This window comes from Ictidomys tridecemlineatus, chromosome 1 (assembly GCF_052094955.1).
Source record: "Ictidomys tridecemlineatus isolate mIctTri1 chromosome 1, mIctTri1.hap1, whole genome shotgun sequence".
Taxonomy (NCBI): domain Eukaryota; kingdom Metazoa; phylum Chordata; class Mammalia; order Rodentia; family Sciuridae; genus Ictidomys; species Ictidomys tridecemlineatus.
In genome coordinates this window covers 8,240,509-8,266,356 of record NC_135477.1, presented here as the reverse complement: position 1 = coordinate 8,266,356, position 25,848 = coordinate 8,240,509, and the positions used below count along the sequence as shown (strand labels likewise).

The window sequence follows — 25,848 nt, the reverse complement described above, 5'->3', positions numbered from 1 at the left end:
GTTTCCATTCAGGTTGAGAGGGACCCAGCAAAATGGGGATCTTCACTGTCATCCTCCAACTGTGTCTTTTGTGGGGTCCAGTTCTATCTGCAGGTATTCTGATTAACTGTTCTATTCTTTGATTGTATTCTTGCAACCCCAAATCCTGCCAAATCAGATCTGCTCTTTTAGTAGATCAAGGGACTTCATCCCTTGGGAATTTTTGTACTGGGGAGAAGGTGGCTCTTTGATGATCATGGTCAACGTTTGCCAGTGTTTTAAGAGAAACGCTTCTTTTTAATTTTGTTTGTGGTTAGGAAATTCAAATGGTTGTTGTAGTTAGAAAATGCCAATCATATGTTAATGTTTTCAGTGAGTTTTTTGAAGGGGAAGTGACTGGTTGAGCTTAGGAAAGTCCCTAAAGTTCAGGAGAGGTGTGTGTGTGTGTGTGTGTGTGTGTGTGTGTGTGTGTGTGTGTGTGAGAGAGAGAGAGAGAGAGAGAGAGAGAGAGAGAGAGAGAGAGAGAGATATTAAGAGGCCCTAAAGCTTCACCACACGGGGTAAACAGTTTGTATGCAATGAAAACAGGCAGGAAAGATTCTCCTGGAGATGCTCCTGTGTGACTTCTCTCTGTGGGTGCGTCAGGTGTGATGACCTGTATTAGCTGAGCCAAATCGGGTCAAGGAATGACATGCCAAGGTTCCAAGGCTGTGTTGACCACCAGCTGCTCAAACAGCCGGGCTGAAGCCCAGTTACTTGAGCACAACTCTGTGTTCTCAGAGTGTCAGATGATCCACAGGGCCGCTGGCCCGTCATTGTGATGGTTGAATCTCGGTGTCATTTTGCAGAGATGCTGTGAGAGCAAGAACCGACACCTGTCTGCTTGCTGTCTTCCTGCCTCTCTTTCCTCTGTCCCCCTGTCTGTCTGACCGGCCTCTCTTCCTCTTTCCCCTCTCTCTCTGACCTCTGGCACCTCATCTCCTTACCTCCCTTCCTCTGCCCCTTCCTCTTTCTTCCTTCATCTCTTCCTCCTCCTCCTCTTCTATCCCCCTCCCATTCTCTTTCCTTCGATGTTACCATTTGCTGGATTCATGGATTCCAGGAGGCGATGTAAAAATCAGATAACCCAGAACTCTGGCCAGCCCAGGCTTGCTGGGGGAAGCTCTGAAGTGGAAGGTTCACTTGGGAGATGGCATTCGTGAAAGCAGCACCCCAAAGTCAAGGCCTCAGGGCCCACAAGGTGTGGTGAGTGTGCACATGTGGTGGGCAACTGACTGGGGACAGCCACTGTCCCCTCTTGTCAGGAGGCCTCAGGTCCTGCCTTGGGGTTCGACATTCCAGGGCCTGGACACACAGTCTCCTTTGATAACATAAGAAAATGGGAGGCTGGGCCTCAGTCCCTGACTTCATGGGGACAGCGTTGCATTGGCTCTGAATGGTGGCACGGAGTCAGTCAGCCCTGGAGGACCGGGAGCCAGGTGCCTCATCCTTATCTAAAAAGGGACAAAAGGCAGGGCTGGGGATGTGGCTCAAGCGGTAGCGCGCTCGCCTGCGTGTGGCCCGGGTTCGATTCTCAGCACCACATACCAACAAAGATGTTGTGTCCGCCGAGAACTAAAAATAAATATTAAAAATTCTCTCTCCTCTCCTCTCCTCTCCTCTCTCTCTCTCTCTCTAAAAAAAAAAAAAAAAAAAAAAAAAGGGACAAAAGGCGTGCCGTGCTTGTGTGCAGAGGCGGGAGTCACCCTCTACCAAGGGTGTCTTGCTTCTCCACTTTCACCCTGCTAACCACCACAAAGTCGATGCCATTATCTCCGCACTTCCAACAGGGAAACTGAGGCTCAGAAAGGTTATGTGGCTTGTCCAAGGGCCGCAGGTGGTAGGAGATGGGGCCGGGGTGTGAACCTGAGCCAGGTCTGCTAGCCTTTGGGCAGCAGTGTGGCCACAGCCCTCACTGCTCCTTGTAGGGAGCAGAGATGAACAGGGGCCTCTGCTCAGCCCTGGGGCCCTGCCATGGCACGTCCCCTTCTCAGCTCTGTCTCTGCACAAACTCTTGAAGAACAGGCAGGGTGCCGAGGCTTGGGCTGGGTGGGAGTGGCCGTGGCCCCCAATGCTGGTCCCAGTGATGTCCTTGACTTGGTCACTGACCTGTGTGGGGCCGCTGCTGGCCTCGGCTTCCTCATTTGCAGGTGGGTTTATGTTCCTGTTCTACACAGGGTGTGAGGAATGAGGGGCCCCAGCAGGGTCTGGCACATAGGGACCCCTGCAGGACCAGGACGGTCAGCGGTCCTGTTCCAGGCGTCTCTTGACATTTTATCCAAATGCAGTTTCCAACACGCAATGTGGGTCTTGGATTGGCTCCTGGAAAAGGAAACTGGAGGGACCCAAGTAAGGTCTGCAGTGTTGTCGGTGGACGTGGGCAGCACGGGGAGCTGTGAACTTGAGATGTCAGCGAGGGGTTGGGCCACATGGGACTCTCCGTAGTACCTTTGCCACTTGTCTTTAAGTCTTGAATTTGCCCAGACATTTTGGCCTTCACTTCCTTTAGTCCCCTCTCTTCCAGTCCAATGCTTTGCAAAACAAGAAGGTAGTCTCTGCCCCTAAGCGGTTCCTGGCAGCTACCTTCCCACTCGGCCTTTCTGCACTGCGGCTGGATCACAGCCCTTACTAGTGCCTTAAAAAGACGGGAGATCTAGCGGACAGACCTCCAGGCGCTGTGAAGATATTTTTAACATAGGTGACGTTGGGATGGGGGACTTTTGAGTCACTTAAATAACGGTCCACACAGACGTCTAGCCACTCTTCGGCACAGTTCTTTAATCTTCTTAAATGTGCAAACACACCACCAGGTGTGATGAAACTCAGCCGCTGCAGCTGCCAAATGCTGCGGAATGAGAACAAAGCCCGAGGCTTCACCTTGGGATCCAGAGCAAGCACAGCAGCCTGGTGCCCAGGACCCTGGACCCCACAGTCTTCTGTGGATTTTCAGGTCCTCAAGCCCCGTTTGCCAACACTGTGTGTCGGTCCCCCACAGGTGCCTGCTGTTTTCTGCCTCCACCTTCTTGTTTTTCTGGACAGCTTTCTGCTGCTCTCTCCCACCACTAACACCCCACTGCCGCCTCCCACGCTCCAACCCTCGGCCTCCAGCCAGCGGGCCTCCAGCCACGGCCTCCCCGCTGGCTGCTGTCAGCACCTGAGCAGTCTCAGTCTTGCCTTCCTCTCCTCCACGCTCCACCAGGCTACACCTAACTTCTCTTTTTCAGGCCACAGACCTTGTCTTTCCCTGAAATAAGCTGCACACATGAAGACAGACACACAGACAAAATCATTTGTACACACACTCTCACCTACAAACAGATACATCCGTGGACACACAGACACAACTTCACATCACAGATAATAGACACACAAAGATACACACAGGCACACAAGCAGACACATACACACACTCACAAAGCATCTCACATACATGCTTACACACACAGATGTACAGACACAGGGGTACAAGCCACAAACAGGGTTGGACCACATGGATAAAAACACAGCAATGGGTCCATGGGCACCTGGGTGCCACCCACATCCTCCCACAGCATCTTGGCTGGCAGTGCTTCTTGCACTAGACAGGATGTTTCTAGGGATGGTGCTATGCAGGAAATCCCTGGAGGGTTGGGACCATGCCTTGCCCACTCAGTGCCTAGCCCAGCTCCTAACAGGGTGCCTGGCTGAATGTTCCAGTGCCAGGCCTTAGCAGGGCGTGCCCGGGACCCCCCAACTTTATGCCTCCCGCTTTGAAACACCAAAATCCCCGGCTGCCCGATTCCCTTACCCAAGATTTGCAGTATTTGTTCCTGACCTACCCCTTCTCCCACACACCGTGAACCACCTCTAGGTGACTACGTACTGTGTGCAGTATAAACGCTTATAAATGGTTGTCACCCTATACTGTTCAGGGGATAATGACAAGGAAAAAAGCCTTTGCGTACTCAGTACAGATGCCCTTTCCCCCAAGCGTGTTTGATCCACTCTGTTGAATTTGTGGAAGCGGAACCCAGGGGTACATTCCATTCTTTCGGAAGGTTCTGCCTTTACGACGAATTAAAATGGACTCTCTTTGCCTTAACTTGGCTTTGGGCGGGGGAGAGAGCAGAGGTGTCTAACACACCTGCTCAGGTCAACGTGCTGGACCCTGATGTCAGCTGACCATCGTGCCAGTTGCTGTCTCTGCTTCAGAGTCAACTGTATGGCTTCACAGGCGGCGGCGTTCGGGGTCCCTGTGGGTGAGACACAAACACATCTAAGTTTTCTTTTGTTTCATTACAGGTACGGAATCAGATGTTGTGACACTTGGTAAGTACTTTGAAAAGAATGTTCTATGTTAGATGGTAGTGTTTTCCACCCTATTCACCTATTTTTGCCTTTCAAATAAAAGCCACCTCACTAAAGGTGTGATTTGGTCCTATAGAAACGCAGAGGCAGTAGAGACCTCCTTCAGCCATAGCATAAAAGGACCTCGTGGGATGCAGTTATGTTCTTCAGTTTTGCTTTGCCTCTGCCTCAAATTTCAGGGCACACAAGAATCAGGTAGAATAATTACAGAAATGCAGGTCTTTGCACTCAACTCCCTCCCTTGAGAGAACTTGATTTGGAGGCCTGAGGTGGGGCTCAGGAATCTGCAGTTCTGCAGACCCGTACCTAAGGCTAGTCTGCCCACCACACTTTGGGAAACTCCTGCTTGGCTAGAATGAGACTTTGGTATACTCAAGGTTACCGAAGCATTGCTTTGCTAAGAATTTCTAAGGAAGGTGGCAGTGTGCATGTGTAGATATCTTAAATGCTAGCTATTTTTGTTCATTATATCTGAAACTATTGAGTGCCTCATCTCCAACCCACTTCCTTCATGTGTTGCACAAACACGTTTACTAAGAGTGCCGGAGGCACACTCGCAAGATTGGGCCACAGCGCCCCCTGGCAGGATTGTGAGGCAAAGCTGAAGCCCATTTCTGTGACCTGTAGATCACAGAAATGACTTCCAAACGGTGGGACCCTTTTCTAAGACACCTTTGGTTTCTTTCTAGATCAACGGTACCTGATGACTACAGAGTATGGTAAGACCTAATCTCTCTCTCTCTCTCTCTGTTCCTGGGGTTGAATTCGGGGACACTCAACCCCTGAGCCACATGCCTAGCTCTATTTTATGCTTTATTTAGACACAGGGTCTCACTGAGTTGCTAAGCGTCTTGCTGTGGCTGAGGCTGGCTTTGAACTCTCGATCCTCCTGACTCAGCTTCCCAAGCCGCTGGGATCACAGGCATGTGCCACCGCACCTGGCAAGACCTTTCCTCTCTTTACTCTTCTTTCCACAGTTTTGGTTATTGCCTGGGATGGTCAGCTCTACTGCTGCTGCCATTGGCTAGTCAGGACCATAGAACAAATGCCCAGGGATGGAGTGGGGACAAGTGTTGTGGATGCCAAGTCCCTGGCCATGTCCCAGATGCACAGTTAATCCCGTCTCTCATTTTCCTTCCTTCTTTTCTCTCAGCTATTTCTGACACTAGCTTCAGCCTACTGTCAGAAGAGACTTGAGAACAGCCAGGGCTTCTCCTTCTGTACAATAGGGGCCGTTATCTCAAAGACAATTGACCTCTGTGAGGCACTTGTTCTGTCCCTAGCACAAAATGGTTTTCATACCTTAAATGAGTTACTCCATAACAAGTATATGACCACCTGTCACCTGGTAAGTGCTCACATAATGCATATAGTAAATGAAATCTTCCCAACACTTGAGGTAAGTATCGCGTTACACTTATTTTTCAGACATGAAAACTAGGGAATTTGGGGGTAATTTGCCAATACTTATAAGTTTAAAGTCACGTGGCTGGTGAGTGGCAGGGCAGAGATTGGAAGCTGGAACTGGAACCCCGTCTGTGGCTCTTGTTAAGTGAGCCCCCCACATGCACACACTCTCTGCACCGACGTGTACAGACCTTTGTGGCCGAGTTTTATGTGTTCAGGTCATCTAGGACCAATGATCCCTGGAACTCTTGAGCTATCCCCCTTTCTAAGTCATGCCTTGAAATTTGCAAACGTGAACTGGGAGACGACTTGAGAGGCCGCTTTTTGACTGACCCGGGTAGGGCCAGGCTGAGACAGGAACTCAGTGAGCTCTTTTGTAGGGATCATCCCAGGAGTGCCAGAAGGGGTGGTCATAAAAGGGGTGAACAGGCCCAGAAAACACCTTGGGAACACCCAGGAAACAGTCCAATTGGCCTTTTTTCTCTGAACATCGCCTGCCAAACGAAAGCAACCGCCTTTCCCCTTACCTTGCTCAACCTGTCTCAGATTTCTCAGAACCTCAAATGACCACGGAAGAGCCACAGTCAGGATCTAGCTGCTGATGTCAGATGTTGGCCGAGATCCCTCAGGACCCGCTGTGTATTTCCTTGATCACATCAGCGTGGCTTTCCACTGAGGGTGATCTGCAGGCATCGTGCCGCAGGAGCAGGGTGCCTGTGGGAGAGGAGGCTGGAAGGGTTGGGCGAGGCCTGCTCCCTGCACACGCTTGACCCCGGGGGGTGGCGGAGAGTCAGTTGAAGCAGTGTGAGCAGGGAAATGGCTCCGACAAGCGTCTGCTCTTTGAAAAGGTTCGACGTGGGGGCCTTCAGTGGAGACAGGCAGTCCTCTGGGTACAGAGGGCAGAGTGAGCTCTGTTGGGTCTGAATGTGGTGCCTGAGAGAGGGAGGAGCAGAGAGAGATCACCCGGATCCCTGGAGAAGGCCAGGTTCCAGAGGGTGGAGGTCTAACCCAGTGATGGCTGTGGGAGGGAGAGAGAAAGGGGCCTGGGTGCTCAGTGGAGTGGAGCTGCAGAGGAGCAGGAATCGGGTGTAACGTCAGAACTCCAGCCCAGCTGCTGCCGTGGGCCAGCACTGTCAGTCCAAGGGGAGGAAAGAGACCCTGCTGGGTTTGGGAGAGTGGGATGGAGATGGGACATCCTAGAGGCCACTGAAATTCTGGTGGAGTTCAGGGCTGGGACTGTCAGGGCTGGGTAGGACCCGAGTGGTGGCTTTGGAGGGTCCTCTGTGTGGGGAGTTCTCAGAGGACACGAGGATCTCAGGGGGAAAGAGGGAGGATGGCAAAGACAGTGACGTTTAAGGTCCTGAGGGGGAGAGTCAGTGATGGGGACAGCACAGGGTGCGCCAAGAATGAGAAACGGGAGCGCTAGGTGGCGTAAGGCAGGGGGCAGAGAGCGCCAAGACCCGGCTTCCCGCTGTGTTGATGCAGGTTTACCGGTGAGGCTGGTGAATGGCGGTGACCGCTGCCAGGGCCGGGTGGAGGTCCTGTACCAAGGCTACTGGGGCACTGTTTGTGACGACAGCTGGGACACCCAGGATGCAGATGTCGTCTGTCGGCAGCTCGGCTGTGGCCATTCCGGGTCAGCCCCGGGCGGGGCTCACTTTGGTCAGGGCTCGGGGAACATTCTCCTGGGCGCCATGTACTGCTCAGGAGGGGAGCCCTACCTGTCAAGCTGCCACCATGATGGGTGGTACAACCACGAGTGTGGCCACAGGGAAGACGCGGGAGTCGTGTGCTCAGGTAGCGCAACCATCAGCACACGGCAGCGACCCCAAGGCCTAGCCCCTGTGCGCGTGTGCACGCGTGTGGGGGCGTGTGGGCGGGCGTGCATGCGTGTGTGTGCACGTGTGTGCGTACACTTGGCAGTTACCTGCTCTGCCATCAGTGGTTCCTTATTTGGTGGCAAAGGATCTGAACTACCATCCCTTTCACAAAGACCCTGAGGTCAGAAGGATCAAGGGACCCGCCTATTGTCCACAGCTGGGAAGTGATGGAGGCCAGCTGCAGCCTCAGAGCTTGCTGATGCCACCCCGCAGTGGACTGGCTCTGATGAGGAGCAGCATGACCGTCACCAGCCTAAGTGGCTGTTTCCCTTCCTCTCAAGGTGGGGAAGGATGGGCCAGCCGCTGGTCCTTACTACTTAAAGGTGAACTAAAATCACATCAAGGTTTGGCCCATGTGTTCTATTGACTGGGAATTAAATGCTAACACAAGGATGCTCACACCATGGGTGGAAAAGAGAGACCCCGACCCAGCCCAGCACATCCCGGCTGCATCTCCTGCTGGAACATGTCAAACACCACGGGGTCTTACTGCACAAGAAGGCTCAGGGATGCTGGTCTATGGTGTCCCCCAGAAGAGGAGTTTCTATTAGGAAGAGGAGTTTCTATTATTGGCACTTACCACGTGGTCTGGGTATGCAGTCCAGCTCTGCAGGGTGTCACTGTGACCCCACTGTGACCCCACCTGAGGGAATGTTGCCCAGAATACGACTCTGGGAACTGCCTTTCTCCCTGGGTGGGGTCACTTTTGAGGAATATCTGAGTGATGGCAAATAGTCATCATTTGAGGGTGTCATTTCAGGTTTGACGTCTGCCTTGTGACGAGCCTGGGCTGATACTGAACTGGTGGAGACTGGAAGCAGAGGAGGGAGAGTGTGGTGACAAGAGCAAAAAATGCTTGTAGGGGCATCCTGGGTGACCAAGTGACAGATGGGTGTTGGGTTTCACAAGGAAAAGGAGGGGGCCTCAGCTCGCGAGCTTCCAGCCCCCGCTCCCAAAGCTGAGCCAGCAGAAGACCCCCTTCCTGAAGTGGGGGCCGGCACCTGATCAAGGTCCTCTCCTCTCTCCCTCTGCAGCTGCTTCCAGGCCCGCCACGACACTCTCGACACTAATGGCAGAAGGTAATGTTTGTCACGTGGGATCCCTGTGGGCTCAGGCCCCCGTGAACCTCGGGGTTCATCTCTGAGGGTACCTGGAATGGGGTGATCAGGCCTCCTTCTGAAAAGCCCTCAGGCCCGAGTGGACGTCTCTCTCATGTCCCTGAGGCTGAGAGGCATCTCCGAGGATCTCTAAGGTGGAGCCCTGTGTCCTGTCCTTAGGGGTCTCATTGCTGTGCTCAGTGCCCTGTGGTTCTCACCCATCCACGCTGACCTCTGGCCAGCCTCAGGGGCTGGATCTTGGGTTACAGAGCCCAAAGAGCCAGCTACAAACCTGCTCAGACCGCATCCTCACCCACGCCCCGTCTCTAAGCCCATATCAAGCCACCCTGGAAATCAGGATCCTTCAGACTGTGGGCATCAGAGGCCCTTTTGATCCCCCGGGGGCACCTCAGTGACAGACCGAGGAGAACCTGTTCCCTTGTCTGCCATGGTTTCCTCTGAGGACCTTGTTATGTAATCGAAACGGCAGTTGGGCCTGAAAAGTCCTTGGGTGCAAATGGACCACCTAGGGAATGCAGGGGTTGGGCGGATCTGCCTGTGACACAGGACAGGGCTTACTCAGAGCTGCCCCTCCATGTGGAGGGTGGTCAACTTTCTTCTAGATCCAGACATCTCATGTAGAAGCCCAGTAGGTCACTTAGACCTGAGAGCTGTGGTGCAGCAGGTTAGGATGGCTCTCCAGTTGTCTCCTCTCCAAGCCCTGGCACCAGTCAGCTCTTGTCTTTGGAGCAAATTGACATAGATTTAATGTCAATAACTTACTTTAAGGGGGAAACATTAGGAGCATTTTCATGAAAGCAAAAAACAAGGCAAGCATGCCCTCCAACCCACTGCTATTCAATATTGTTTTGGAGATACTAGCCAATGCAATCAGACAAGAGAAATCAGAGGGACAAGAGTAGGATAAGTTGTTTGTGGGTCCATCCCCAGAAGTTCTGTACAGGTCATATGTAGGTGTAAACAGAGATATTTTCTCCCTAAATAGCCTTTTAGACCCAAGGCTAGATAGGTTTCTTAAATTTCTCATGTAGCAAGACAAAATCCAGGTCAGGAATGACATCTCAATAGATTTCAGTTTACTTCCAGGTTTTTTTTAAATATTTTTTTTTTAGTTGTTGATAGTTCTTTATTTTATTTATTCATATGTGGTGCTGAGAATCGAACCCCGTGTATCACACATGCCAGGCAAGTGTGCTACCGCTGAGCCCCAGCCCCAGCCCCACTACTTCCAGGTCTTGATTCTTCTCAGAGACTTATCTTTCCTGTTATTTTTTTTGTCTTATTTGCTTTTCAACTTTTACAATTATAACACACAGAGCCCCAAATAGCAAACTCTGAGACCTCCTTTGCAATAGGTAATGAATAATTTTATATGAATCCCTCTCTGTAGGTCACAGTGCCAAGTATAACCATGGGTTTGGCTTTTCCTCAGGAAACCTTTTAGGGATAGAGTGATAGGTGTGTTGCAAATGCTTAGTGCAAGGACTGATGCCTTCTCAACAGAAAGCAGTCTCCTTTATCACCCATTTCCTTGTAGATGGGAAGGAATCAGTCTGAATATGGGGGCCTTCAAGAGCCTGTGTACTTTGGGACAGAGATCAGTGGAATCATTTCTCTAGTCTAGCGTGCTAGCTCCTCCATATCCATGGCTCTGTACTGACCTCAACCATTCTGCCTATAGAATCAAGAGGAGCTTGTGTAAAATACACTCCAAGTCATCCCTGGAGCCCCAGAAAGATGTCAGAGCTTCTCGCAGGACATCCTAACATCAGAAGGCTTCTGTTTAGCAGGGGGCTTATGTGTCCCCTGTAGAGGGAATCAGTCTCTGCCCAAGCCTTTGCTAGGGAAGGGTCATGTTGGATGATCTCTAGATTCTCTCCAGCAAGCAAAGTGGGAAGGACACTTCCTACCATCTGGAGGCCAAGCATAATTCCTTCACATGTTCACTTCTTTTCTGCCTCCTGCATTGATCTCCACTGATTTCTTGAATAGTCTTCGCAGAAGAATAGAAGCGCGGTTGCTCTCCTCGACTTTCTGTAAGCAGTTTCCTGGGGGAATGGATGAGGGAGGCAGGAATGGTGGATATTTGAGCCCTGCTCCCTACTGAAGGTGCTTCCCTTTTAGAAGATTCCTACAGCAATGGCTGAGCCTCTAGGTCACCATGATATTGTGCTTTGTCAGTGGCACCTGTAAGGAGAATCACAAGTTTTAAACCAATAGGCCTCTGCCTGGCCCCTCTTCTGTGATTCCATGACTAAGAGAGAGTGGCTCAGGCCAGGGCCAAAGCTATGCTGTAGGGTATTTGCTTTAAACCCTGCGTCCTGGAGACCAGCAGAGACAAAGGTCGGATTTCTGAAGTGTGACATCAATGCAGATAGCCACTGAGCACGGGCATCCACCCGACCCATGATGATGGGGGAGAGGGAGGAGTTCTTATTCACAGGTGAACAACTTCATGCTTGAACATAAGAAAGAACTTCCAGTGAACTTCCAGTGTCTTCTACATGAGCAGTCATGCGGGTCTCTGTCAGGACTCAGGGACTTCTGTCCCTGGAGTCACCTCACTTGGTCCCTCTGTCCTGCCTCACATTGGGGCATCCTGTTCCACCCTCAACTTGTCCTCCCTCTTTCTTGGGGGGATCTTTGCTCTTAGAGAGACTTTCTGACATGTTAGTGTCCTCACGTGATGGTTTTTGTGCTTTTCTCATCTATTGGAAGTCACTTTAGTTCTTTGCTGAGAATCAGGTTTGGTCTTGCAGTTTAGCTCCTGGTCTGGGTTGTTAATAAACTGTGAAATCAAGACCTTACACACCTTGAAGAAGTGTAAATAAGAGTCAAGGAGAAAAGGCCCGTATCCCCTCCTCCTCCCCCTGGGGTTCCTTTACCCTCTGAAGGGGACAGGGTGAGGGTGAGAAGGATGCAGCACAGAGGGTGAGGGAGGCACCAGCTCACTGAGCCACATCTGCATCCAAATGCTCCATTGGGAAGGGAGGTCTTCACCTGGGGCCACCCCGTGTGTGTGTGTGGGGTCTATCTGGAGGCTCCTGGGCTATGACTGCAGATGGGCACATGTGCATGACTGACCTGTGTTCTGGGGCCCTGCTTTACTGAGTCAGTGGCTAAAAGCCACAAGATGGAGGAAGAGGGGGTTCAGCTCAACCACCACATCTAGACAGGGTCTCCCCTTGAGGCTGAAGGGGACAGGATCTGCCTGGACACCTCCAAGGAGCATCCTTTGGGCAATCAGCTCCCCCTTTGAGGGAAGGGACCAGCAGGAATGAATGCCTGACCTGCTCCTCATCTTCCACCTGAGTCCCAGTTTTGCCGCCTTCTGTGTAATACATTGGATCCAACCTTCTCTCTCCCACAGATGCCTTGTCTTCCACAGACGTTTCCACCCCAGGTGAGTCCATCGGCCTCCTCACTTCTAGGTGACCCTCCCTCCTTGCTCCTGTTCACAGCTCCAGCTGGTGTCTCTGAGAGGGTCTGTGGAGTGTTCTAGCAGCAGAGCCCACAGAGTGTTCATCCTCCTTACTAGCCTGGAGGGACAGGACAGTGCCAGCTCTGACCTGAGTGTTGAGCAGCAGTCAGGCGCTTCCTGGGCCACTGCTCCTGGAACACCTCCTCGGCCAAGACTCGTGTGGGAGGGGAGCACAGGGATTTTTCATGTCATATACCTCAGGCATGTTCTGAGAAATTCTTTTAACCAGAGACCCATCCTTCAGAAAAGCTTGTAGCTCCCCCCTGGGACTGTGTACCTCATTGCCATGGTGGAGGTGGTTCAGGTCACGGCCTTGCTCACTGAGGCTCTCTAGAAAGGCCTTGTCCTCCCCCAGGCACAGAGCTTCTCTGACCACTTGTGCCTGATTCCAGCACCAGGTCCCTACCCAACCTCCACTCCACACCCCCTGCCTTCTAAGGTGGCTGTGTTTTCCTTCCCAGGTTGGTGGCCTAGAACAACTCCCATCTATGGTAAGCATTTTTGGATTAAGTTCAACCTTGGCTCCACACCCTTTTCCCTCTAATCTGACTTTGTTTTCCATTTCCATTTCAGATTGGTGGCATCCAACAACTATTCCCCCTGGTAAGCACATTTGACTAAGTCAATGCCTTGAACTCCAAGTGACAGCTCAGATTTGGGGGATTCTTGGACTTTGCATGAAGTCTCTGGCTGCTTACCACCTCTCCTATTGTGAAGGGCTCCCTTCACCCACCTGTTGTGCATTGTGTCCTCCTTCAGAGTTATAGTTTCCTTGGGGGAGATGGGGATAATGTGGGTACCAGACTCATTTTGGAATTTGTAGTATGAAGCTTTGGGGATTTTTTAATAGTAAGTTACTTTTGTATGTAAATTTATTAAACAAACAAAACAAACCACAAAAACCCAAAAACCAGAGCAGCAGCAGAGAAAGCCCCCCCCCCCCCCCAGGAGAGCTCTGCTTTCCTCTAAGCTCTCTGCTGAGAGCCTGTTGTCATCCCCCTTCCTGTTGACACCTTTGCTCGCCCAGGTGTACTCCCGTGGAGTGTCCATGGAGGAGTGCAGAGGCCTCTCTGTATCCTCCAAACCTGTTCACCTGTCTCCTTTAGGGACCTAGGAGCCCAGCTCCTCCTGCCTGTGGCTCTGTGATAAGACCGGGTCCTGGACCCAGCAAGCCAGGGTCGGGACAAGCACCCACACTTCCATTGCTCCTCCACCCTGACAGCTTGGCTTCCCCGGTCTTCTGAGAGGGTGACAAATAGTGGGCTCTCCTGTTCTCACACCAAACCCACATCAGCAAATTCACACCCTCCACGGGGACATTCCTGAGCTGTTTTTAAGCTCCCAAAGGTTCCCTTGGTCTCAGGGCCCAGGGCTCTGCACAGGTCCACGGGCCTGGAGATGACCACTGTTTGCCGTTAATGAAGCAGAGGGCCCATGTGGGCTCTGAGAACCAGGAAGCTTCTCTCCCTCAGGGGAGAGACTGGGAGACAATTGATTATGGCCTGAAGAACTCGCCCAAGGCCTGCTCCTCTTTTTTAAATTTCCTAATACAGATTTTAGTTCTCTATGAACTGAAAATTATCTCAGGGCCCAGGAATATGTATATATTCACATATTGCATTTATGTGTGTATGTATAGGTATACCCACATACACAGAGGTGTATATATGGAGCTCACAATGACATTATTTCCCTGTTGTTACCTTATTTTGATAACATGTAAACATAATGTAAAATTTGTGATTTTCCTTTTATTTGCCTCCATATTTGGGATTGATTCCAGGGATTTGCACATGATAGGCAATTCCTTTACCTTTAAAAAATATCACCAGCCCAAATTTACCATTTTAGATTGTATCCATTTAAAATTTTTTCATTTACCTTTTTTAAATTGTGCCATTCCGTGATATTGAGTACATCCGCGGGATTGTGCAACCATTACCACTGTCTAGTTCCAGAACTTTTCATCCTCCCCAGCTAAAACCCCACCGACCTGCCCAGCCCTTGCTCTTTCCCACTTCTGGTAGCACAGCTCTGCTCTAGGGTCTGGATTTGCCTCCCTGGTTATTTCCCGTGAATGGAAGCCCTGGCTTTCTTGGCTGCCTTATTCCATTCAGCAGGTTTTCACTTGCGCTTGGCATGTAGGAGCGTGTCTTTTCTTTTCACTGCCAGAAGCCATTCCATGGTACCAATATGCCACCATTGTTGATCCCACGTTCTGTTTACCCATTCACCTGTGGGTGGACACAGGTCGTCTCTGCCTGTTGGCTGTGTAAATAGTGCTGCCAGAGCAGGCACATACAATTTTGGCTGGGTTGCCTGTTCCTGGTTCCTCTGGGTATAGACCTAGAAGTGGATTGTCTGGGTCCTATGCCAATTCAATGTGTCACTTGTCGGGACATTGAACCATTTTCTACAGCAGCTGGAGTGTTGCTGTTCCCACTGGCAGTGTCTGAGGGCTTGGTCTTTCTATATGTTCCCAGCAGTGGTCATGGTGCATCTTGTTCATCATGGTGTCCTGGATGGAGTGAGGTGGTATCTCATTAGGATTATTCCCCCAGTACTGGGGTTTAAACCCAGGGTCTGGTTCATGCCAGGCAGACACTTTACCACTGAGCCACATCCCCAGCCCTCTCTTAGGGATTTTGACAGCACTTCCCTAACGACAAATGCTCCCTGCATCTTTTCAGGGTCCTCCTTGCCATCTGCACTGACATCCTCAAATCTCTCCTGCTGCTCCCTGTGACATGCGTCCCCTCTTTCCCTCCCTGCCTGGTCTGCTCCCCACTCATCTGGGTCGGGAGCCAAGCCCCTGGCCCGACCTTCCCTGGGCTTTCCACCATCTCGGCCTCGGTCCATGCCTTTGGTCCTCTCCTCCACACGGAGGCAAGCCCGGTTCCAGCCCCCACTGTAAGCCCAGGGCTGGTGCAGTGCAAATCAGCCGGCCTGCATCAACAGCCGTGTGGAAGGTGCTAGAAAACTGGTCATGATCCTCTCTGTTTGTCAACAGCTGCTGCTTCCACCCTCAGCTACCCAAACAGTAAGTTCTGGGCTCGCTGACGAGTCTGTGGCAGAGGGTCCCACAACCTCCTCCCCTCCCCTCCCGTGGGGGGACGATGAGAATGACAGGAGCGGGCTCCCTGGGCGCAGCCTCCCGGGAGGGCTTCTCCCTGCCCTCAGTGGGTGGAGCAAGTCCGGCTCCTCTTGTCGGGTTTCTGCCTTAGAAACTGAGTCGACAGTTCCGCCCAGGTGGCTGAGCCAGGTGCTGCGGGCTCATCACGTTTCCTTCTTGTTCTGACAGTGAATTTCTGCGGAGGCTTCCTGGCTCAATCCTCAGGAAACTTTTCTAGCCCATTCTACCCAGGGAACTATCCAAACAATGCCAGGTGTGTGTGGGACATTGAGGTCCCGAACAACTATCTGGCTTCTGTCATCTTCACAGATGTCCGGTGAGTGCGTGGGCGCCAGCAGAATGAGTTGGGGACCCCACAGACATTTAGAGAGAGAAGACATGGGCGATTCAGGGGCGAGGCTTGTCCAGGGACAGGTTTTATTTCTAGTTCTCTTTGACCTAGAACAGCAGCAGCCCATGGGGAGCGGGGCCTGGAGCTAAGATCCCTGCAGTGACAAGGGCTCTGGTTTCAAGTCCCAGGTCTGTCACTAATTTGCTGTGTGACCATGGGAAATCAGTCAACCTTCCCAAGGGTCAACCCAAGGAGGGGAATAATATATTTTCCTTTCCCTGGTGATTCCGGGACAGGTGCAAGAGTATGTGGAAACACTTGGAAAATGTCACCCAGTGGGAGTAATGGGGAACAATGCAAATCCCCCCCTTAACAACCGCACCCATTTGGGACCCTTCCCTGGCCTCTCCCCCTCTTCCCATGATCAGGTGGAGGGGGGGAGCCCGCTAGGACACCAGGTGGCCTCTCCCTCATCCAATTGCAAGTGGGAATCATTGTCCTAAGCAGAAGGGGACGTCACCAAAAGCATGTTAATCTATGATCTATTCAGAGAGGGGGTGGCCAAGCTGACCAGGAGGAGGGACCCTTAATGTGCAGAGTCCTGGACACGGGAAACCATGACTTCTCCTCCAGCAGCCATTGCAGAACAAAATAGTTTTCCCTCTTGAGTTCTGCTTACAGGGAAGTTGGAAGTCTCTGCTTTAGAAATCCATTTGGGGTTTTGCAAAAGGTATATTATCTGGATCTCACTACAAGACAAGGGCTGCATCTCAACCTGACTGGTTCTCTAGCCATCATCTCAATAGCAGCAACGGCCACCATTCAGTGACATCTTAGAAAGCACTTGTCCTCAGGCTGTATCACTGGAGCCTCAAAACAGCCCCCTTCCATGTGCAGGGACAGGTTTGCCCAATATTTATTTATTCAATTACTTGTTTCCATCACTATGAACTCACGGATATTTGTTTTTATTTATTTATTTACATTTTAAAAAATTGGTTCATGTTAGTTTTACACGACCCTAGAATGTATTTTGACATATTATGCATACATGGAGTATAACTCCCCATTCTGGTGGTTGAACACGACGTGGGGTTACACTGGTCGTGCATTCATACACGAATATGTCCAATCCTTCTACTATCTTTCACATTTCAATCCCGGCTCCCTTCCCTTCATTCCTCTTTAATCCAATGAACTTCTGTTCTTCCCTTCCCCTATTGTGTGTTAGCACCTGCATATCAGAGAACATTTCGGCCTTTGGTTTTTGTGATTGGCTTATTTCACTTAGCATAATAGTCTTTAGTTCTATCCATTCACCAGCAAATGCCTTAATTTCATTCTCCTTTATGGCTGAGTAATATTCCATTATGTATATATACCACATTTTATTTATCCATTCATCTGTTGAAGGGCACCTAGGCTGGTTTCATAGCTTAGCTATTGTGAATTAAGCTGCTGTAAACATTGATGTAGCTGTAAACATTGATGTAGCAGCAGCCCATTGATGTAGCTGCATCACTATATATAGTATGCTGATTTTAAGTCCTTTGAGTATAGGAATGGGATAACTGTTAAATGGTGGTTCCCTTCCAAGTTTTCTGAGGAATCTCCATACTGCTTTTCAGAGTGGTTGCACCAATTTGCAGCCCCACCAGCCATGTATGAGTGTGCCTTTCCCCCAACATCCTTGCCAACATTCACTGTTACTTGTATTGGACGTTTGTTTTATTCTGGGGAAGCTGGGAATTTTTGATGGAAGAAAGATGGTCTAAATTAGGATGTGAATCCTTCCTTTTATGATTTAGAGGGTTGCAGAGAGGCTGCAGATTTCATATGTGCCACCTCAAAAAGCTGAACACAGATCCAAGCAGAGTGGTCATGGGGGGACAGACCCCCTCGATTCAAGAAAATCAGTGATGAGCTTTGTCAGAGTCCCTAGCGCACACCTCCCCTCCCGCCAGGCATGAACCCCTGTGTCCAGTTGCAGACGAGGTGGGGCTAACGTTGTGTGCTCTGTTCCCGTAGACTTCAAGGAGGCTGCAACAATGACTACATTGAGGTTTTCGACGGCCCCTCCAGCAGCTCCCCGCTCATCGCCAAAGTGTGTGATGGGGCCACGGGCTCCTTGGGCTCCTTCACGTCCTCCTCCAACTTCTTGTCAGTCCGCTTCACCAGTGATGGCAGCGTCACGCGGGCGGGGTTCCAGGCCACATTCTACTCCATCCCTTCCAACCACAGCACCAGTAAGTGCCCCGGGGAGTGCAGGGTTAGGAGGGGGGAGGTCCCTGGGAGCCTTCTGTGGCTCACCTCCCCTCTGGTTGTGAAATAAGAAATTAGAGCAGCCCCAGCAGCCCCCCCAGGCTCGATTTCCTGCGGGGAGAGGCCACGTGCAGGAGGTTTTGGGATTCTGGCTGCCTGAAATGAGGTCAGCAGTCAGCTCTGACTGACGAGAGGTGGACGGGCTTAGGCAGTCAGCAGGGACTAAGTAGAAGACACAAGAGGGTGCTCTCAGCAAATGAGAAGTCAGTGCCCAAGGCAGAGTGACCACCCCGCTGGAAGTTTTGTGACCATCCCGAGTATGAGACACTGGTCACGTCCTGAGACCTAACACATTTGGCTTCTATCTGAAGATGGATGCAGCTGCTCATAGGCACTTCCAGGAAAGGCCATAGGGTGCTGATTTGGGATGTTATATGAACTGCTGTAAACCTTGGCCAAGGACGGGGCAAGGTGACGTCCAAGGCTTTTTATGTAGTTAGGATTGAAAGCATTGGCTTTCTTCATATCTAAATGACTTTACTCCATGACTTCTCTGCAATTTGAATGTAGTTGCTTTACTTTGTGGGTAATTGGTAACTTGGCAGTTCATTTTGGTTATTTAAAATCCTGCCTGTAACATTCTGTTAGAGAAACCCCAAGTGTCCTCATGGAGCTTTACTGAGCTTGGGGCTGGGTGGAGCCCGAGGGCCCTTGGAGGTGGCAGTGAAGCATATTCTGTGCAGGTATCCTACATACTGACCACCTGGATCACCATCTTTATCTGTCCACCTGTATCTGGGAAGAGCACCCAGTAGGACTGGTGGGGTTTGGGGGAGCTGACCAAGTGCATGATCTTCCCTTGTCCCTCAGGTCTCTTCTGTCTGCCGAATCACATGCAAGCCAGCGTGAACAGGGACTACCTGCAGTCCCTGGGCTATTCTGCCAGGGACCTTATCATTTCTGGATGGAATAGGAACAACAGGTGTCAGCCCCAGATAACTTGGAGCCACGTGATATTCACAATTCCCTACACAGGCTGTGGAACCCGCAAGCAGGTAAGCCCGAGGCTGCTTCTGTTTCCTGTTTAGCTGCTTCCTTACAGCCATCAGTGCTAAGCGTCTTGAACACTGGGAATCCAGAATTGCTATCATAGTATAACCAGAACATAATCAGAATAAAGGAAGATAGACATCTCTGGTACATGAAATAGCGGCAACTACCTCCAAGTAGGAGGAGGAAGCTCCGCAGATTGTTCCTCCAGCTGTGTCCAACGGGGGGGGGGGGGCACCTGGCAGGCTGTCACTCACATTAGTGATCCTCAGAGCAGCTCCGAGGGGCAGCTCTGGGTTTTGTAGGGCCTGAAGCCTATACGGCGTAGGGTTGAGGTGAGCGAGAGCAGCAGGGTGCTCATTGAGCAAAGAATGCAATTATATTTTACTTTCCTAAGTTTTACGAAAACTTAGGAAACACATTGCAAACCCATTGCTAAGCCTTGGCAGAGGCCTGTGGACTCATTGGCTTCAAAATGAATCGGTCTCTGCAGCTTTGGTTGTTGAGCTGTCACCATCTAGGGTGACCCGCCATCCTGGATTGTCCAAGACTTTACAGATTTTAGCATAAGATGTTCCTTGTTTCAGGAAACCCCTCAATCCTGGGCAAACTGGGATGGTTGTCCTCCTATGGGTTATAGAGTCTGTGTTGTCTCTTTCCCCAAATTCTCATTAAGTAGTTTCCTATTGTCATCCACTTTAAAAATGCTGAACACAATTCATATGGCTGATTGTGACAACCTTTGGTACTGAATTATAAAGTAAAAAAAAAAAATCCTTTTAGAAAATGGAAAGAGAAAATATAATGTGCTTCTTGAGCAGATAGATCCATAGAGCTCTTTCCTATGGCTCTTCCCCAGGTCTGGGCCCAGAGTGGGCCCAGAGTGAAGCCTCTCTGGCACCCGCTACTGGCTTAGATGACTTGCCCCAAGCTTTTGGTCTGGGGAAAAGGAAAGGAACTGATCAGAGAGGAGAGGAAGGGCCGAGAGGTGCCGAGAACCACAATAAGTATCTTCTTAAGCTTTTCTCTTTTCCCACGTTTCACCTGGAAGAGACATATTCAGAGTTCTGCAACTGCAGGCAGGATGTGGCAGATTCTCCAACACATTCCATTCTGAAGGACAATTACATTTGAATACTTGAGCTGCACAGACGCTGGCTTCAGAAGGGACTTTGTTCAGTGTCCCAGCCAGCCAGGAATGGAGTTCTGGCCCTCGATAGGCTCATGACTAACACAGAAAACCTCTCTCTCTCTCTGCTTTAGACCTTCTGCTTAGACCATTATTATGTTATTCCCCGGCCCTTTCTTGCAAAAGCACTTGTGGCATGCTGGGAAGCGTAGCATAGGGACCCGGAGAGATTTACTTCAGACCTGTTCCTCAGGCGGGGAGGAAGTCCTGCAGACTGCAGCCTGGTGATGGCACGCTTGTGCTCACCTTGGTGGGGCCAGATGATCTCGACCATGGAGCTTCTTGGGGACCTTGTCCACCTGTGTCCTCTTGGCCATTCAGCTGCCCCATGCTCCACTCATTACAATACTTCTGCTGGGTCTCTGGCTCCTGTCCCTTCCATTCACTCCATAGTCCCTAGAGATGCTGCTGAAGCTATTGGTGATACACTGCCAAGCCCTGGGGGGATATATATATATATATATATATATATACATGCCTCATCTTTTCCTAGAAATTCTCACAGGCCCCCAGGTGAAAGGCCACTCTCTGTAGATGGCGGGCACATGAAATGGCAGGAGGCACCAACATTCTTATGAACATGCTGCTTAGCTGCTTAGTGAAAGGCATGGTAGCAAACGGTCCTGGGGTACAGGTGGGCGGGACAGGAAGGACTCCAGGGTTTCCAGGACCCACTCGGTTGTCCCTATGAGCCTCAAAGGAGTCCCAACCTCAGAGGTTGAGAGCTGCAGTTCTGGATCTCTGTGGCTTCTAGCTCCCACGGAATTCATCACCACGTGGTGGTAGTCACCAACCAACCAAAGCAGAAAGCAGTTAACACCGAGCTCACCGAAGTGTGCCCCTCCCCTCAACAAGTATGTGACTATCTTCTCTGAGACCCCAGCAACAGTGAGCATGAAGCAGAACTTTCTGTTCTGAGCCCTAAGCCGTGGAATCCAGGCCGACTTGGCTAGTTGCATGGCAGGTCAAGGTACCATCCATACACGCCCATTGTGCCATGAGGAGGAGCTCCAAGAGGTGCCAACCACTGACCCACACTGAGGTCCCCATCGTGTGGCAGGGGAAGCAGGGATTGTGCAGGGAGGGGGTCTTGCTCGTTGAGCCGGGTATCCAGCCCTGGGGAAAGTCACCGTGGCACTATGCATGTGCCATCTCTGTGGCCGTGGAAGGGTTTGACATCTCATTGTCACTGCCTTCTCATTCTAACCCTGAAAATCAGCAATGAGATTCCCTCGGCAGGTGACACATGCCTGACTCTGCTCTCTGACATGCCTCTCCTAGGTAGACAATGACACCATCAACTATTCCAATGTCCTCAAAGCAGCTATGTCAAATACCATCATCATAAGGAAGAAGGACCTCCTCATTCATGTCAGCTGCAAGATGCTGCAGAACACCTGGGTCCACACCATGTACCTCACCAACGACACCACCCAGGTCAAGGAAGTGCAGTACGGCAACTTCCAAGTGAACATTTCCTTCTACACATCCTCCTCTTTCTCCTACCCTGTGACCGCCAGCCCGTACTATGTGGATCTGGACCAGAGTCTATACCTTCAGGCTGAGATCCTCCATACGGACGCCTCGCTGGCCTTGTTTGTGGACACCTGTGTGGCTTCTCCAAACCCCAACGACTTCTCATCTCTGACTTACGATCTCATCCGAAGTGGGTAAGGGCTGCCTTTCTGGGCAAGATTTAACCCTTTGCCTGAAAAGTCAAACAATGAGTAGCCCTGAAGCTTTGAGGACTCCAGATTTTGGTTAACCAGAGTTCTTAGGAGTTCAAGTACAGACAGATCCCATGCTGTATGCAGTCACATCATGTGGCTTTTACCCTTGAGGTGCTTTTGTGCTGTGTCCTGGGCCGCATCCTGACCTGCCCCATTTCCTGCTTACATGTTAGAATGGAAGAACCCACCAGTGGTCAGGTTGGCTGTCCACTGGGATTAAGCCCCAGGTGACCCAACTCTAGCCTTAGGGTTAGAAAGCCCTACAAGCAGTGGGGAAATCATTGGATGTGGAGCAGACCAAGGTGGAAGTATGTGCCTCTGGGCCAGTTTCCTCATCTGTCAACGGGGGACGGTGACGTTCACATCAGAAGGCTACTGCGAGGACTACATGGAAAAGAGTGGATGGGCTCCTAGCATAGAGTGGGCCCAGCAGGTGGTCCACAGAATTGTTACACCAGAGGCAGCAGGAAGTCCTCATGACCTCCCTTAGCCCGGGAAGTTCTGCGGTCCAGCTCAGGGAGATCTGCTCTCCCCTGCTCCAGCTTCCCTGCACGAGGCGTGCTGGAGCTGGGGGTTGACTCCTCTGCACTCCTGCAAGGCTCCCAACCCATCCCCATTCGGTAGTCTCCGCTGGCGGGTGGCATGGCACCTCTTGGCTTACACCTTGTAGCCATTGCTTCCGAGAAGTTACGCTAACAGGGTAAGGGGTGCTGCTAGGCATCTCACTTCCCTGAGGTCCTAAGACACAGCTCTTTCCGGGCACAATTTGAACCCATATGTCAGTTCAGTGAACAGAAATTGAAGCTTGTCTTTTCATAGCCACCCCCTCAGTAGCAAAGATGGGGAGAAGGCTTACCCAGAACCCCATTCCTCAAATAGTAACAAAGTGGCATTTCAAGTGGTGTAAAATGGTCAAAATCAATGCAATCGATGAGTGATTTAGTTCCCCCTGGCCAAAGGATTCTTGTCTATGGTGACATTCTGCCACATACGTGATTGATGGAGTGTGCTTGGAGAATGGAGGGCTGCACTTGGGGGAGAGTGTCCCCAATGGGCCTGGAGCGCAGGAGTCACCTGGCCCTCAACCACATCATCCACCTGTAGGCCCATGAGGATGAACTGGGCTCAGACTTTTCCTGTCCACACACATTCTCCTTATTTGGTCACACTTGGTATCTTGCATTTTTATTTTATTTTAAATTTTGTTCTTGTATTTTAAACAATTTCCCCAGGTGATTCTGAAGAGCAGCCTGGACTCTGCAGCTCTGGCCCCCACAGAGCCCCAGACTGGCAGGGTTTTATGGGAAATGCAGTTATTGGCCTGGCAGCTCCCAGGTTACCCTGACCTTCCACAAATGTCCCACCTCTGAATGGACCCCTGGGTATTTTCTCTCACCCTGGTGGCTAAGGGGGCTGCTGTGGAAACAGAAATCTGGGTATCTGAGACCAGCTGAGTTGAAAACAGAGGTAGGATGAAAGCTCTGGAAGTGGAAATAGGAGGGTAAGCAGACGCAGGGCCAGGACTTCAGGACAGCCTGGCTGCTCTGTCACCAGCCCAGGCCAGCTTTCCTTGCCTCTTCTCTCTTGCCCTATCACATGGTACCAGCGAGATGCTTCCTCACCCATTTCTTAGCAAAGTTCCTTAAGCAAAGACTTAGGTTGCTTTCCTTCCAGCACCAACCAGCTGGGAAGAGGCGCCTGTGGGGTCAGGAAGTGCTTGATCCTGGAGGAGGATCCTGGAGCTACTCAGGCCACCGTGGAAAGCATAGCCACATGGGTCCCAGTGGCTCAGGAGGGGCAGACCCTGGGAGTGGGAGGGCCAGGCAGGTCAGGGAATGTCAGGAGTACCCAGTGTGCAGCCCAGTGTCACCTTGCAGGGCCCTGCAACCAGAAGAGGGATGAAGTAATTTTCTTTCCTGGCCTATCTCTGACCTGCTTATGGGCTCCACATTCGAGCCATTTCCCTGACTTAGCCAGCTTATAGGGAGCCATGGAGCTCATGGTCATTGGGACTGGCCTTTACCACATTGGGCACTGTGGGGCTTGCTTGTCTATCTGGAAACTCCAGGGGTATTTTCTAGTTAAAGATGCTGGAGATGTACCAGAGCCACCGGGATCTATCAGCACGCCTCTGGAGGCCTGGGCTTCTGGGAGCTCTGCTCCTGGTGCAACTGAGTCAGGATGAATCCCGGGCCCTGGTGAGAGCTAACAAGTTTCCTTTCTCTTCTTCCAGGTGTGTAAGGGATGAAACCTACGAAACCTACTACTCGCCATCACCCCACATCGCCCGCTTCAAATTCAGTTCCTTCCACTTCCTGAACCGCTACCCCATAGTGTACCTGCAGTGTAAACTGGTGGTGTGCAGAGCGAACGACTACTCTTCGCGCTGCTACAGAGGCTGCGTGGTGAGATCCAAGAGGAATGTGGGCTCCTACCAGGAAAAAGTGGATGTCGTCCTGGGACCCATAGAGCTGCAGCTCCCTACCAAAAAGAACCAGCCACCCTCAGACTCCACTTCCAACTAGCGCCCAAGGCCGTGACTTCCCAGGACTTGGGAAGCTTCTGCCGGTTCCCACTCAAATTGAGCACCTATTATGTGCCAGGCACTGTGCTATGCCTGGCCACACAGAGTAGAATTAGACCTGGTTGCTATCTTCTCTCCAGGGCTTTAGGTCTCTGGGGCCCATGTGTAGGGCTTGGGCAGAGTTCTGGCCTGGAAACAGACAGACCTGGCCCCTGTCTCCTCTGGGTCTGAACTGCCAGAACGCACACTTTTCATCTGTAAGGTGAAAATGCTAGCACTTGTCTCTTAGGATTGTTGAGAGGGTTCAATAAAGTAATGTTAATCAAACTGCCTTGGCCCCTGCTTGGTGGGAGTCGCTGAGTGCTGGGTGAACAGTAGTTTTTGTGACGATCACACTGTTACCCGGAGGAACAGCGTTAGTGACAATCTCATTCCTCCTGATGATAATGATGTCACACTGGGCGTGTTGAAATCAGGTCTGGGCAGCTGTGGAGACACAGCAGCAGCAGGGCTTTGTAGGGACTGCTGGCAGGTTGTGGCACTGCGCAAGCCGGATCCTGTTCCCCCCTAGAGCAGGGAGTACAGTCTCTGCCCTGCTGTTTGGTCAGGGGGCTGGATGAAGCAGGGCTCGCTGCGGGCTTCTCAGGATGTCTTCCCAGATTTGCTGGCCATGGTGACAGGGGCAGGAGTGGGGCAGCAGTGGCCACGAATCCCCTTCACCATCAGGGTGCCCACCTCTTCCTGCCCTGGGTGAAGCCCATCCCCGTGGCCCGCTGGTTCTAGACTCTTTCCTTACTTATTCATTCAGTGCCTTTATCTACTGAAGGCCTACTGTGTGCCAGGAGGCAAGAAAATAAACAGATAAAGATTAAAATGTTACACTCCAGTGGGGCAAGACGCCATCACCTGATGGGGTCGGAGCTTCGGAGATGAGCGGGGCAGGAGGGGCCGGGCCAGGCCAGCTCTCCTCTTACTCGACTCCAGCAGTCACCGCAGTGGGGCAAGGTGCCTCTTGCCTGGGACTCTTGCAACCATTCCGAAAGTACCCCACCAGCTCCCCTTCGGTCTTGTTCTCCCGAAGCCCAGCTCTCGGTTCCTACCCCAAACCGCTTCCCGACTCCGTGGCTGACAAGACTAGGCGAATAAATCTCTCAGCCTGAACTCCACGGCCACCTGGGGCTGGCCTCGGCTTCCCCTTGGCAACTTCCCTGATTTCTCTGCCCTTCCCACAGAACAGCTCTAGGGGGTCACCGCCCGGCCTTGCCTGCCCTCTCGGGGTCCTCTGGGCTCCGTCCAGGCCCCCACTCTCCCCAGACCTGGCAGAGGCGGATGTAGAGAAGCCGGCCACTCCCGGGGCGCTGTCACAGCACGGCAGTCC

At 51.5% G+C, this 25,848-nt stretch overlaps 1 protein-coding gene across 1 annotated transcript; it reads left to right on the top strand.

Moving 5' to 3' along the window:
* Positions 1-24,797, top strand: LOC120885549 (scavenger receptor cysteine-rich domain-containing protein DMBT1-like). The gene is made up of 12 exons (XM_040273014.2): positions 1-93; positions 4,300-4,326; positions 5,055-5,084; positions 8,687-8,731; positions 12,141-12,173; positions 12,713-12,742; positions 12,825-12,854; positions 15,553-15,700; positions 17,744-17,961; positions 18,848-19,032; positions 21,498-21,886; positions 24,180-24,797. Exons 1-12 carry the CDS (start codon positions 33-35, stop codon positions 24,469-24,471), a joined length of 1,488 nt encoding a protein of 495 aa, XP_040128948.2. The 5' UTR covers positions 1-32; the 3' UTR covers positions 24,472-24,797.
* The last annotated feature ends 1,051 nt before the right edge of the window (positions 24,798-25,848 follow it).

Bases quoted from the DNA above. Each gene is read 5' to 3' on its own strand.
- LOC120885549 (XM_040273014.2), top strand. From the start codon at position 33: ATGGGGATCTTCACTGTCATCCTCCAACTGTGTCTTTTGTGGGGTCCA. The intron at 12,743-12,824 runs GTAAGCATTTTT...TTTCCATTTCAG, and splicing joins TAGAACAACTCCCATCTATG to ATTGGTGGCATCCAACAACT. The intron at 19,033-21,497 runs GTAAGCCCGAGG...TGCCTCTCCTAG, and splicing joins GCTGTGGAACCCGCAAGCAG to GTAGACAATGACACCATCAA.